The following is a 14,572-nucleotide window of genomic DNA, read 5'->3' as shown; positions in this document are numbered from 1 at the left end:
CTAACAAAAAAAAGCCTTTTTGCAGACGTGGCACCAGGCACTGTTATTTTCACTAAAATAAACCATCTTTCATCCATTTTTGATTCAATTTACACATCACCATCTGTGCATTTTCTCGCTCACCGAGGTTGCAGACAACGTACCGTATAACATCTCAAACATCCTGTATATAATCCCAAAGTCTCGCATTTCGTGCATGGCTATGAATAAAACAAATACACACCAGTAGATGTTTTACAGCGGACTACAGAGATTTCCCTGGCATTAAACACATCGTCTGGAAATTTAATACGCACTGCAATTTTCCATTAAATTTAAGACAATTTAAAACCTTGATTATTCAGATTTGAAATTGAATACATTTTTAGACTTTTTTTTTTTTTAAGACCCTGCGGGAACCCTGTATTTTAATTTTTTTTATTTGTAGTTTTTCAATTTATTTATTACTATTTAAAGCAACACTTCGTAAGTTTTGGTAGATTTTGGCGAAACCGGTGGACAAAATCGTTAGTGTTTTGCCTTAAGGAAGACTGCGTTTCCCATGAGGACCAGCGCATGAGCGTATAGTGCCGTAAAATTCTCATCTACCGGTTGCCTGCAGATGGATTATACGCTGAATCAACGTTTTTTTAACAGTGGCCTCTGCTAAAATTTGACGGCAAATATCCCTGGTCGCAAGCATAATGAGGTTTCTTGGCTTTAGCAACAGTTCGCCATGAGGTATGATGCGTTCAATGCACTCGCTTTTTGGCCTCGTTTTCAAGCTTTCAGCCACATATTATGTAGAATGGACTCAGCAGGTGGCCTTTTCCCCATAAAAAAGCTGTCCAAAGACGTCACCGCCCGCAGCACACAGCCAACAGCAGCTAAACTTACTGTTTACATTGACTGGCACAGGGCTGCTATACAGTGCTGCTCGAAAGTTTGTGAACCCCCTCAACATTTTGGAATTTTCTATTATTTCAACCTGATTTCCTAATCAATCAATTCAGTAGTTTTTTTTTTTTTTTTTTTAACAGTTGTGTTGTCGAGACTAAATTAAAAAGAGTTTTCATCAACTGATGTAGGTGCAAAATTGAACTGTTTGGTCACAAGCAAAACCGCCACGTCTGGCGAAAAGTCAACACTGCATACCACCAAAAGAACCTTCTCCCAACAGTGAAGCATGGAGGTGGGAATGTCAAGATCTGGGCTTGCTTTTCATCCTCAGGACCTGGACAACTCCACATAGTCCAGGGAATCATGAATTCTGAGGAATATTGTCAAATCCTAGAACATAACCTGACGCCATCTGTTTTGAAGTTAAAGCTTGGCAGAAGGTGGATCATGCAACATGATAATGATCCAAACCATTCCAGCAATACAACCAAGGAATGGCTGAAAAAGAAGAAGATTCGTGTTCTGGACTGGCCCAGTCAAAGTCCTGACCTAAATCCCATTGAAATGCTGTGGCGGGACCTGAAGCGAGCAGTTCATGCCAGACGCCCATTAAACCTCTCTCAACTGACTGCGTTCTGCAAGGAAGAATGGGCAAAAATCCCCCAAAGTAGATGTGAGAGGCTGATTAGTCACTACAGAAACCGTTTGGTTGAGGTAATCTCTGCAAAAGGAGGCGCAATATCCTATTAACTGAAGGGGTTCACATACTTTTGCACACATGATATCTGAGTTTTTCTTAAATCAACCACTTTTGTTAAATAAAGAATGACAATATAACTATTTCTTTTGTTTCAGTCCATTATTTGGAATGTCAGTATTGTGGATTTGGGTATAACTTAACATTTAATAAGGTTATTTTAGTTTTTTTTACAAAAAATCTGACCATCGCTGTGGGGTTCACAAACTTTCGAGCAGCACTGTAGGTGTGCGAACACCCCAGTAATTGCGGCCAACCACTAAATGGCGACCTACACAAAGCTTTACCCAGATTAATCTATGGAGTAGACAGGGATATTGACGTGTCAAGAGTCACAGGCCAAATTGCAGTCGTTAACAAATAATTTATTATTTCTCTGTGGCCCGGTAGCAAATGCGCCACGGACCGGTACCGGACGGAGATCACTGCCATAAAGCAGTCAGCACATTTGTAGTTTTTTTGTTTGGTAGTGTACCTGCCACCCTCCTCAAAGTTAATTCGTGCCGGTGAAAGTGATACAGATCCCCTCAAGATATAAAAGAGGTTTCGTTCAAATAGTTGTCAGTCGACATAATATACCGTATTTTTCGGACTATAAGTCGCAGTTTTTTTCGTGGTTTGGCTGGGGGTGCGACTTATACTCCGAAGCGACTTATGTGTGAAATTATTAACACATTATGATATCATTTCACATGTTATTTTGGTGTTTTGGAGTGACACTGATGGTTTGGTAAACTTGTTAGCATGTTCTTTATGCTATAGTTATCTTAATAACTTAATAGCTATGGCCACGTTGTGGCGCACTCGCACTTATTTAAGTGAAGAAGAGCGCTCACACGCCAGAAGAAGACCGACAGCCATGTAGCTCTGACTCAGTGGGCGAGTTAGCGAGAGAGAAACACTACTGCCAACCTACGTTCATTGTTTATGCTTGTAAAATACTGTATATCTACAGAGGCAATGCCTGTGTGTATCATCTTTTCTGTGGTTGTTGTGTATTTTCCACCCGCGATCGGACACTTAGAGCCAGTTGTGTGGTTGTTTGAACGATGTGCTAATGCTAGCGAACGCATGCTAACCGTTTGTGTCATCGCTGTAATAGCACCTAATTATCATTTATTTACGTTGATGCGAACCTGTTTGGTATCAAGGACGAAATTGATTCAGCAAATTATATGGACATCCATCATCGTCATTTGGGAGTTTAGCCCACTGAATAGCCAGGACCGAGCCGTAGCGTCCTGGTGAGGACAGTATATTCGCATTTCGTTGTTCATGCACTGTACACTGTACACTTATTCAGAATGTTGTTCTCTATTGTATTTTTATTAGAGATGTCCCGATCCAATATTTGGATCAGATCGGACGCCGATATGGGCAAAAAAATGCGCATCGGTATCGGATTGGCCAACCCGGAAAAATTCCGATCCAGACTGCCGATCCAGTTTTTATTTATTTTTTAAGTCTGGTCCGGGTTTTCCAGCGCACCGATTTACATAATCAATTCCAGTTTTTGTTTCGGTTTCCTTAAAATCCGGTCCGCATTTTACGGCACACCTTCAACACACTACATTTACATTTCCGTCTCCCAGTTTACCGAGAGACTTTATCGGTAAAAATGTCAGCTGTGTGGGATCATTTCACCTTAAAGGACGACAAAGACGAAGAGGCAGAGGCCAACATATGCCACAATAAAGTCAAGCGTGGTGGTAAAGCTGTAAGAAGTTTTAATACAACCAACCTAATCAAGCATTTAGCGAAATACCACCACAAACAATATAAGAAGTATGTTAAGAGAACCGAAGACAAAAAGGTCCTACGCAACTAACACTGGCAGAAACTTTTGCGATGCGTGACAAACTGGCACTCGACAGTCCCAAAGCCCAGGGAATAACAAGAGTCATTGCCGAAGAATTCATTCTGGATGACGAGCCATTATCTCTCGTGAGCAAAGACGCACCATCCAACACTTAGAACCACGGTACAACATGCCCAGCCGTCATTACATCCTTGAGCGATTCGGCCGTGGAAGATTCGAGAACGATTCACAAACATCCAAATTCCGATTATTATGTCAAGTAAAGCGGAACTAATACACAGCGCGGTCTTCGGGACGCAATGAGAAACAGACCGCATTGCGTCCCGAGAGTATACATCATGCTTGTCATAGACCCGGGTAATGCCAATGCTCAACTCACGGCTTTAGCTCAACTCATGCCGCTGGATAAAAAACAAGAATACCTGACTGCTGCTGACAGCCGCTACAAACTACGTTAACATCGTTTTACTGTAGATAATAGATATCATATGTATATAGAACTAGATGCAAAATGACAGACTCGACGGCGCTAACAACATTAAAGTATTGAAAACCAGATGCGTTAGTAAACAGCCGCCATCTTAAAGCAGGAGACTTCCCTAGTAGGCTGTGGTGAACCTTCCAAGCGAACCTAATTAACTTTTTATCTAAAATACTCCTAAATCGGCAAAATCTTGACTTGAATATCTTCAAAACAGCTTTAAAACGTTCACATGTCGAAAGTAGACAGAAGGGAAATCATGGAATACCGGGCGCAATTTTAACAACTTTAACAGTTGATTCGCAAAATTAAATGAATTGAATGGGGTGGGGTGGGGTGGGGTGGCGTGGCTCAGTGGTAGAGTAGTTGTCCCCCAACCCAGAGGTTGTGGGTTCGATTCTTCGCCCTGATGAACTCGTCTAAGTATCCTTGAGCAAGATACTGAACCCCATGCTGCTCCTGGTGCTAAGCTGCTGATACAGAATGGGGACTTGAGTATTTTATTTACTGTTTTAAAATGTTAACTTCATACTGAAATAGTCGTTTATTTAAACCAGAGAGGCTTTTTATACAATTTTTGTAACTAATGCACGAAACATTAAAAGCATCTAATAGCTTGGGGGGTTGGTGGGATTTTCCACTGAGGTTGTTTGTGTGTTTTGCTTTTTTTAAGACAGTTTACAATATTATTTGCACGTTTTACTGACTGACTATGCCATTTCTGTTTGTTATTTATAATGTTTTGTGTTTGTCACTGAATAAACAGGTTAGTTTCTTGTTACCAACCATTGTGTGTTATTCAAACTCACCTAATTCAGCAGGCTAGTTGTTATCAAGAGTACTAAAACCTTTTTCAACATGAGTCTGACAACTAAGTAAGGAGGCAAAATAACTTTAAACTTTAACACATGCTCAGATAGGCCGGTATCGGCCAGTATCGGTATCGGATCGGAAGTGCAAAACAATATCGATATCGGATCGGAAGTGCAAAAACCTGGATCGGGACATCCCTAATTTTTATATTAAATTGCCTTTCAAGATGACATGTCTGTTCTATGTGTTGGATTTTATCAAGTAAATTTCCCCAAAAAATGCGACTTATACTCCGGTGCAACTTGTATATGTTTTTTTTCTCTTCGTTGGGCATTTTATGGCTGGTGCGACTTACACTCAGGTGCGACTTGTAGTCTGAAAAATACGGTATATAAAAATTTTAAGAAAATATTTTATATACGGTTACCTAGTGTCGCGTTAAATAATGTTTTTCCCAAATTGGATCCTTCAATTCATTCATTTCAGTTAAAATTTTGTCCTGTGGAACGCAAGTTTGAGACCCCTGTCATATTAATCTAATAAAAACATAAATAAATAAATAAAAAAACATCTTTACGCTAGGAAGCAATCTAGCTTTGAAGCTTTGCCCTCTATTAAGGCAATACGATATTTCCACTAAATACAGCATTTTAGGTAGTCCGGTAGGGATCAACGCAAAGTGTGTGCGTGTACATTTGTGTGTGCCCACAGGGGACACTTAATTTATGCATCCTCAGCTGTGACCCGCTTTACCCAGCAGCACGTTTTATCTAACGCTCCCTCATTTGCATGCATTATGCAAATTTGAACACCTGAGGATATTTGTCATATTAAAAGGTTGAGAGTGCAATTAAACCAGACAATCTGTACAAAAATGTTCAAACGAGCACTACACGTTGCCGTATTACCTGAGATGTTTTCATTCTTTTCTCCTGAATCAGGACCACCAGAAGCTGACGGAGAAGCTTTGCTCAAGGGAGCGCACATAGTGCCAGTGCTGGATGGGGATGAAGAGCACGTCTCCGGGCCGCAGCACGCACTCCAAGTAGGGAGCCTTGGAGAACTTGGGAAAACGTTCTGTGTCGGGGTTCTCAACCTCCACCTAGCCCGAAGGAAAAAGCGGGGAAAAAAGATCAGGATTAATAATTTTTTTTTTTTAAAAAAAACAAAAAAAAAACTATTGGCTAAAGACTACAAGCAAAAAACAATCTAGAAGATTAAGAAGAAAAAAAGTCTTTTGACAGCTTTTTAATGGTGAAAAGGCGACCTGCTAAGGCAGAAGAGGAACCTATAGACCCCAATCATGTGACGTCACAACTCCGCCCCCCTGACTGGTGCCACCATATTGTCTGTCAGCTCATCGTGTTTACATATTACCGCTATGTACATTCCTCCTATTATTGCGTGTTTTTCTACTTGTCTAAGGAATCACCGCCTAGTAAACGAACCCAAAAACCTTCCTGACAATCGTTAACATTGATTAATCAAAATGGTGAAGGCATGTGTGGCGGTTGGTTGCAGTAACAGAGAAGATAAACGGTCATTTTAGTAGTTGCTGTGTGCCCATTGTTAAAAGGGCAAATCTCGAAAGCAGCACGGTTTGTTTATCTCGGTCCATGATGCGTTTGTGTCGACAGCCGTTAGACAGCGGCGAAAACATCAATATGATGCCAACACGATCGCAGACATCATCAGGCGGAGACTACCAAGCTCGTCGCCACGGTCGCCCAGCAAGAAGGTGAGCGCAACAACAGGTGTTGTGCCGAAAAAATAGCCACCCTGCGTGAAATGTCCCCCCTGACGGGAGCGCCCACACGGAAACGACTTTCATGTACCGTGAATATGTATTACTTTACTCTGCTTGAACTAATAAATGTCATACCTGTGTGATTGTCATTGGGATATGGTCGTGAAAACCTGTAGACTAATACATCTCTGTTCAAAGATGGTTATGTGGCCCAGTCCATGATTTGTTACTAAAATACAGTACTGATATTTTGTGTAATTTAATTATTTAAAACTGATCTTACAGTCGTAAATCCATTACTGTAATGCGTCCATGAAAACATTTGATGTTTTCACGTCGATAAAGCGTTATAAATAAGCGCTCCCGTCAGGGGGGACATTTCACGCGGGGCAGCTATTTTTCGGCACCCACCGGCCCGTTGTCGATCAAATTTCATTTTACAATCGTGACAACGTTGACGCTCAGCTGACCAAATGTCGGTTTATATTCGAGCCGGTGCCGATTTTGGGTACCCGACTCCTCATCGTGACATGAACTGGAGTATGATTGGAAATTTTGTGGTCTCAGGATGAGCTCTGATGCACGGGACGGTTAGGAAACATCGGTTTGGGCATCAAATATGGATCTGGCGACTGGATCGACCGAAGCTTTTCCAAATAACGGCTTTTATGCAACTCATCCAATGAGTTTACAGCGTCTCAAAGCACCGGGGCTTCCATAATTTGCAAGTGAATCCACCTTTAGAAAACTACGATCATTGACAATACGGACACACAATGACGGACAATATGGCGGCACAATGCAGCGATCACGTGATTGTGTGACGTTGGTGATTGGGGTCTATAACCAATCCGTTCTGCATAATATGTGGCTAAAAGCTAGCAAACGAGGCAACAAAAGCGAATGCACTGAGATCATCATCACCTCGTGGCGAACACTATTGCTTAAACCAAGAAACGATTGGAGAACTCATGATGCCTGCGACCAAGGATATTTGCCGTCAAGTTTTAGGAAAGGCCGCTGTTAAAAAAATGTTGATTCAGTGTATGGTGAGTTACATTTTCCCTGCACTTAATGTTAGTTTTTAGTCCCATTGTGTTGTTTTAAATTTACTGTAAATTTCTGCCACACATTGCCGGTCCGTGGTGCAAAAAAAGTTGGGGACCACTGCATAAGGGTATTTCCCGGGTTTAAGACAACATAACGTAAGATTTTTTAACCGTCAGGTTCACTTAATTATTATTAAAGATGCACGATAATTATCGGCCGATTATGGCAATTATGATGTCACACAGATACCGTAATTTTCCAAATATAAGGTGCACCCGTGTATAATGCGCACCCCAAATTTACTTGTAAAATCTAGGGGAAATTATTGTACCCGTTTATAATGCGCACCCTAATTTTAGCATCAATAAATTGAAGAATACAAGAAAACAGAGCTCGTGTACAGATACAGAAATGTCATTTTACTGACTGGTGAAACACAGCACAAGCATAGCACAATGGTAGTTCAAAACATTACCATAAATTGACAATATTTACAGTAATAATATGATTTGACAACTTCTCCAACTTACCAGAATCTAGGAGAAAACAAAACAGATGTGACTTTTCTTTTAAAGGCTGCTGTATAACTTGCTCGTTTCATCATGATGAATAAATGTTTCTTCCATGGATTGATACGGTAAAATGCAAGTGAGAACGTAAGTCGGAAATCCGTGAGAGCTCATCGCTGTCAACACGACAGTAACAATAGGAACTATTGTTATTTGGGTTTGAGTTTCCCAAGGGACAGATACAGTTGACGGACACAGGAAGTCTGTGTGCTTACGTTTGTTATGATCCGAGTTGCGGAGCTGCAATAAACGTTGACTCAAATGAGTTCAAGAAACTAAATTCTGTGCTTTATGAAGAGTGAAAAAAAAGCAGAATTTAACACAGATGAAATCATTCAGCCGATTAGAGTGAAGTATTACCGAAACAAAATGGTGACGTCACGTACCGTAATGGTCGGCAACGGGTCGCCGCATACGTTTCTTCAACACAACATGGCCGTGTCAATATATGTAGTATATATGTAATATATACATATATTTCTGTCTCCATCCATGTACCCGTTTATAATGCGCACCATGATTTTACAAGTTGATTTTGGGGGAAAAAAAGCGCGCGTTATATTCAGGAAATTACGGTAATCCAGATATTTAAAAATTCAACCAATAACGCAATCCAATAATTATATACTTGATTTAGCCTCCAAATGTGCGCAACCGATGCAGTTTTGTCCAATGGCGTACCGCACGCATGCTATTTTTAGACCGTGACGTCGCATCGTAAAGCGGAAGTAAAGCCGAAGTGGGACATTATAGACCCGCCCTCGCATAGAAACAACGTAATTTGTGCTACTTTTCGCCGGTAATCTTTAAAAAACAAACATGCCGATCACGCATTGCAAAGTGGTATTGAAAACATTAAATGAGATTTGCTGATACCTGCAGAAACCCTGGCGAAGGCTGGGAAATGCAACTGAATGTAGGCGGAATTCAAGCTTATTTTGTGGGCCACATTAAATGATATTTGAATAATTTCCATAGTTTGGACATCCCTGCTTTACAGTATTTGAGTGATCCGTGATCTGGTCATGGCTTCAATTTGAAGACATGATGTCAATATCACCTGGCTGGTGTTGTGCAGAAGCTGAGACGGGTGTGGGTAGAGCTTGTCTGAGTCTTCTGGCGAATAGAGACGGATGTATTTGCACCCCACCACCTGTAGGGGAAAACGAAGCGAATTCCCATGAATCCCATTGATTTCAAGTAGAGCTGAAACGAATACTCGAGCAACTTGAGTAACTCGAGTTTAAAAACAGATCCGAGTAATTTTATTCACCTCGAGGAATCATTTCATTTTGCCAGCTCTAAGCATCACGTTTTGCCCGAATTACTTTTAATGCGGGACAACACGCTGATGTCACGTGTGTAGAGGAAGAAGCAATAAAAAATATATATATATATATATATAAAATATGAAAAAAAAACCTTTCTGCAGCCGACAGCCGCGACAAACTACGCCGTCGTTGCTAAAAACTAGCCCGCATGATGCAGTGGTAGCAGATAGCATCTGATGCGTCTCATAGATAACACATATATGTTGAACTAGATGCGAAATGACAGAGTCAGAGGTGTTAGTTAACAGCCGCCATCTTAAAGCAGTACACTTCTCAGCGCTAATAAGATTAACGTTACTGTCACTCGCTCACGTACGTAACGTTAGCCCTGCGGAGAGCTAGGTTTCTATTAAGACCACTGTCGATGCGTGGCTAACGTGTCTTACATACAGGCTTTATTTAATCTGTGAAACATAGCGCTGTAGAGTGATGAGGGTGTAAAATGAAAATATGATAAATCTAACTGTCAATTTTAGCTCAGTAGTCATTGCTGGATAAAACATCAAGTAGCACTGGGCCCTAATGTGCTCCAATACAGCAGGTATCATACTGTGACGTTGACAAAGAGTCATCCGCTTCGTTAGGTTGCAATTATTTTTTTGGGAACTTGTGGAACGACAACAACAACAACAGGAAGGCACGTGTCTTGCTCTCCCGCACCTCCCTCACCCCAGCACGTCACGCGGTGCATTCAGGAGCGCGTGCAAATATCCCCGCCATATTATAACCTGATATGTTACAATACATTTATTTTGAACACTGCAAAAACTCAAAATCCTATCAGGACTTACAGTTTAGACTAACTTAAAACTTAACTACAACTTAAAAATGGCTTGACACAAATGGAAATTCAATTGAAACACGTGGGAAAAACACCTAACTTTTAAGTGATGTGTGTTATCAAGCATAATGACATTTTAGGTAAGAAATATATCTATTTTTTTTTATAAGATCTAGAAGTTTTTGGAGTGAAAGCAGTGAATTGGTCTTTTTTTTATTGTAGTCACATCTGAGAGGCAATTGTTGGCTGTTTTCAACAATGTACATCGAAAATAAAGACATTGATTGACTGAAAATTGTTCAAGTATTAGATGAAATGTCTTTTTTTTCTCATGTATATTTATAATTGCTCTTTACCTAAAAAATATTTTATCCGATTACACGATTAATCGATAGGATTTTCAGTCGATTACTCGACTACTAAAATATTCGATAGCTGCAGCCCTAATTTCAAGTAACCTAATTCCCCCCAAAACGCTGACATTTAAAGTGTTGGAATCATCGCCCCGGTTACCTGAGCCAGGAAATTGTGCTGGGGGTCTTGGTGAAGGGGCGACACAGTGCCGGCGGGCCCAAACCAGGCGTTGACGGTCACGTCGTCCTCATCGCCATCGCCCAGGCAGCAGTAATCAGGCAGGCGGATGTCATCCTTCAACTCTGGTATCTATGGCAACCAGGAAATTATTCCACATCCAACAAAAAAATATATATTGTCATTCAGAGCGGTTGGGAAGAGAAAACTGACACACAGATCAGAAATGCATCTTCACCAGCATACAAATAACCCAATATCATTTGTATTCATTTGAATTATTTGTTACATAATTATGTAAAAAAGGTAATGCTATTAATTATTGTATTTGGAGATGAAATTGATTTTTTGGTCATTTCCACCTGCTCGAACAGCTGATGCTGAGCCAAATAGCCGCAGACGGACTTGGCTTCGTCCTGTGAGGTGTCACTCTGTAATAAAAACCAAATACCAAAATAAGGAATTCCATAGTTTGAACAACAGTCTAAAGCACTCACGTGTTTTAAAATATAGCGGTCGATGAATTCGTTGAGCGTCATCAGCTTCTGGGACCACTCCTCGTCCGTGTACCTGGAGCCCACCTCCACGGGGACGGTGCGACACCCCGCCACCGACCTCAAGTATTCTAAGCTTTGGGAACGGGGGAGGGGAGGAAAGCTACATTTCAGATCACTTTACATTTGAGCACAGCCTAAAGTTAAATTGTTTCGGGATGAAATTGTCCGTTTGATGTCCTTCACATCCACACTCTCTCAGCTTTTCTCCCCACTTGTTCAGATAAGTGCACTTAGCTGCCCGACAAGTGCAAATCAGCCTGATTGCATGACTGTTCAACATTGCGGGATGTTGCAAGGAGACAAAAGGCTGTCGCTTTTACTTGGTGTTGTTACTTTGAACAAAGAGAGTCACTTTTTAATCATTGTTTCTTTTATTGTGCTCATGCTTATGCTCATGTTTTAGTGCCACTGATGTCTAGCGCCGTCACTGGTAGTCAATGAGATGAATGAATCCCCTGTAAGGGTTTTAAAAAAGAAAACAAAACCATAATTCTTGGGTGAAAGGGTTAATAAGTAATTACCAAATGAGCAAATTACCGTATTGGCCCGAATTCGGTGTTTTTTGCGTTGAAATAAGACTGAAAAAGTGGTGGTTGTCTTATATTTGCGGTCTAGACGTTATACCCATTCACCACGCTAGATGGCACCAGATAACATTGAAGCGATCTTCTGTCATGACAGATCTAAGCTACTCTCAAGTTTAACCAGTTTGCATTATTTTATTGCAATGTTTTCCCTTCTTAAGATTTGTTTCAAGACTACAGTTACAGTTAGACTTCACTTTGATGGTTAATGCAGTTATTGCAATTTTGTTGTTTTTAGAGCTGAAACGAATACTCGAGCAACTCGAATAACTCGAGTTTAAAAACTGATCCGAGTAACTTTATTCACCTCGAGTAATCGTTTATTTTGACAGCTCTAAGCGTCACGTTTTGCTCGGACTACTTTTAATGCGGGACAACGCGCTGATGTCACGTGCATAGACGAAGAAGCAAAAAAAAAACAAAAAAAAAAAAAAAACACACCAGCCGACACCCGCTACAAACGACGCCGACGTTGCTAAATACTAGCCCGCACGATGCTACGTTGATAGCAGGTAGCGTCTGATGAGTCTCATAGAGATCACATGTATGTTGAACTAGATGCGCAATGACAGACTCGGCCGCGTCTGGGCAGCATTAGTAAACAGCCGCCATCTTAAAGCAGTAGAGCGCTAAGCGCTAATAAATAAGATTAACCTTACTGTCACTAGCTCACGCAACGTTAGCCCTGCGGAGGGCTAGGTTTCTACTAATTATGACCACTGTCCATGCGTGGCTAACGTGTCTTACATACAGGCTTTAACATAACATAGCGTTGTGGAGTGATGAGGGTGTAAAATAAAAACTCAATAATGCTAACTATCAATTTTAGCTCAGTAGTCATTGCTGGATAAAACACCAAGTAGCACTGGTCCCTAATGTGCTCCAATACAGCCTGTATCATACATTTATTTTGAACACTGCAAAAACTCAAACTCCTATCAGGACTTACAGTTTAGACTAACTTAAAACTTAAGTAGAACTTAAAAATGGCTTGACACAAATAGAAATTCAATTGAAACACGTGGGGAAAAATCCTAACTTTTAAGTGATGTGTGTTATCAAGCGTAACAGCATTTTTAGGTATATATATATATATATATATATATATATATATATATATATATATATATATATATATATATATATATATATACATATTTTTTTTTAATAAGATCTAAAGGTTTTTTGAGTGAAAGCAGTGAATTAGTCTTTTTTTTAAAAATTCTAGTTACATCTGAGATGCAATTGTTGGCTGTTTTCAACAATATACATCGAAAATAAAGACATTGATTGACTGAAAATGGTTCAAGATTAGGTGAAATGTCTTGTTTTCTCATGTATATTTATAATTGCTCTTCACCTAAAAATGTTTTATCCGATTACTCAATTAATCGATAGAATTTTCAGTCGATTACTCGATTACTAAAATATTCGATTGCTGCAGCCCTAGTTGTTTTATCACAATAGATTGGTTTATTTACATTTCAAAAACCAGAAGCCATTCATTTATGAATGTGATGGCACATTAGTTTACATTATTAGGGCTGCAGCTATCGAATATTTTAGTAATCGAGTAATCGACTGAAAATTCTATCGATTAATCGAGTAATCGGATAAAACTTTTTTTCTTTCTTTTTTTAGGTAAAGAGCAATTATAAATATACATGAGAAAAAAAGACATTTAATCCAATATTGAACCATTTTCAGTCAATCAATGTCTTTATTTTCAATGTACATTGTTAAAAACAGCCAACAATTGCATCTAAGATGTGACTAGAAAAAAAAATTACTACTTTCACGCAAAAAACTTCTAGATCTTATTAAAAAAAACATATTTCCTGCCTAAAAATGTAATTGCGCTTGATAACACACATCACATGAAAGCTACGTGTTTTTCCCACGTGTTTCAATTTAATTTCCATTTGTGTCAAGCTATTTTTAAGTTTTAAGTTAGTCTAAACTGTAAGTACTGGTAGGATTTTGAGTTTTTGCAGTGTTCAAAATAAATGTATGATACCTGCTGTATTGGAGCACATTTATTCAGTAATGACTACTGAGCTAAAACTGACAGCTTTATTATGTTTTAAATTTTACACCCTCATCACGCTTATGCGTTGTGTTTTTACAGATTAAATAAAGCCTGTATGTAAGACACGTTACCCACGCATCGACAGTGGTCATAATCAATAGAAACCTAGCCCTCCGAAGGGCTAACGTTACGTGAGTGAGTGACAGTAACGTTATATTTATTAGCGGTGAGAAGTCTACTGCTTAAAGATGGCGGTTGTTTACTAACGCTGCCCAGACGCGGCCAAGTCTGTCATTTTGAATCTAGTCTAAAATGCATGCGATATCTATGAGACGCATCGGACACAACCTGCTACCAAACTAGCGGGCGTAGTTTTTAGCAACGTCGGCGTAGTTTGTAGCGGCTGTCGGCTGCGGTAAGTTTTTTTTTTCTTTTTTTTTCTTAATTGCTTCTTCCTCTACGCACGTGACGTCAGCGCGTTGTTAAACGATTCCTCGAGGTGAATAAAATTACTCGGATCAGTTTTTAAACTCGAGTTACTCGAGTTGCTTGAGTATTTGTTTCAGCTCTAGTTTACAAATTTAAAAGTTCAGATATTAAGATCTGAATGAGGCAAAATAACATGCTTTTTCTCTCAAATATAT

General features: G+C 39.8%; 1 protein-coding gene across 3 annotated transcripts in view; it reads right to left on the bottom strand.

Moving 5' to 3' along the window:
• The window catches only part of kdm8 (lysine (K)-specific demethylase 8), a 39,560-nt gene that overhangs the window by 14,998 nt on the left and 9,990 nt on the right, over positions 1 to 14,572 (bottom strand). For all 3 annotated transcript variants that reach the window (XM_057861417.1, XM_057861419.1, XM_057861418.1), the window contains 5 exons: positions 11,256 to 11,388; positions 11,121 to 11,189; positions 10,741 to 10,890; positions 9,176 to 9,268; positions 5,658 to 5,851 (listed from right to left, as the gene is read on the bottom strand). In XM_057861417.1, the coding sequence (XP_057717400.1) occupies positions 5,687 to 5,851; positions 9,176 to 9,268; positions 10,741 to 10,890; positions 11,121 to 11,189; positions 11,256 to 11,388 (610 nt within the window). In that variant the 3' untranslated portion in view covers positions 5,658 to 5,686. The remainder of the gene's footprint in view (positions 1 to 5,657; positions 5,852 to 9,175; positions 9,269 to 10,740; positions 10,891 to 11,120; positions 11,190 to 11,255; positions 11,389 to 14,572) is intronic.

Source organism: Corythoichthys intestinalis, chromosome 16 (assembly GCF_030265065.1).
Source record: "Corythoichthys intestinalis isolate RoL2023-P3 chromosome 16, ASM3026506v1, whole genome shotgun sequence".
Lineage (NCBI taxonomy): Eukaryota > Metazoa > Chordata > Actinopteri > Syngnathiformes > Syngnathidae > Corythoichthys > Corythoichthys intestinalis.
The sequence above is the reverse complement of the archived record's forward strand: the minus strand, read 5'-3'. Positions and strand labels throughout refer to the sequence as shown.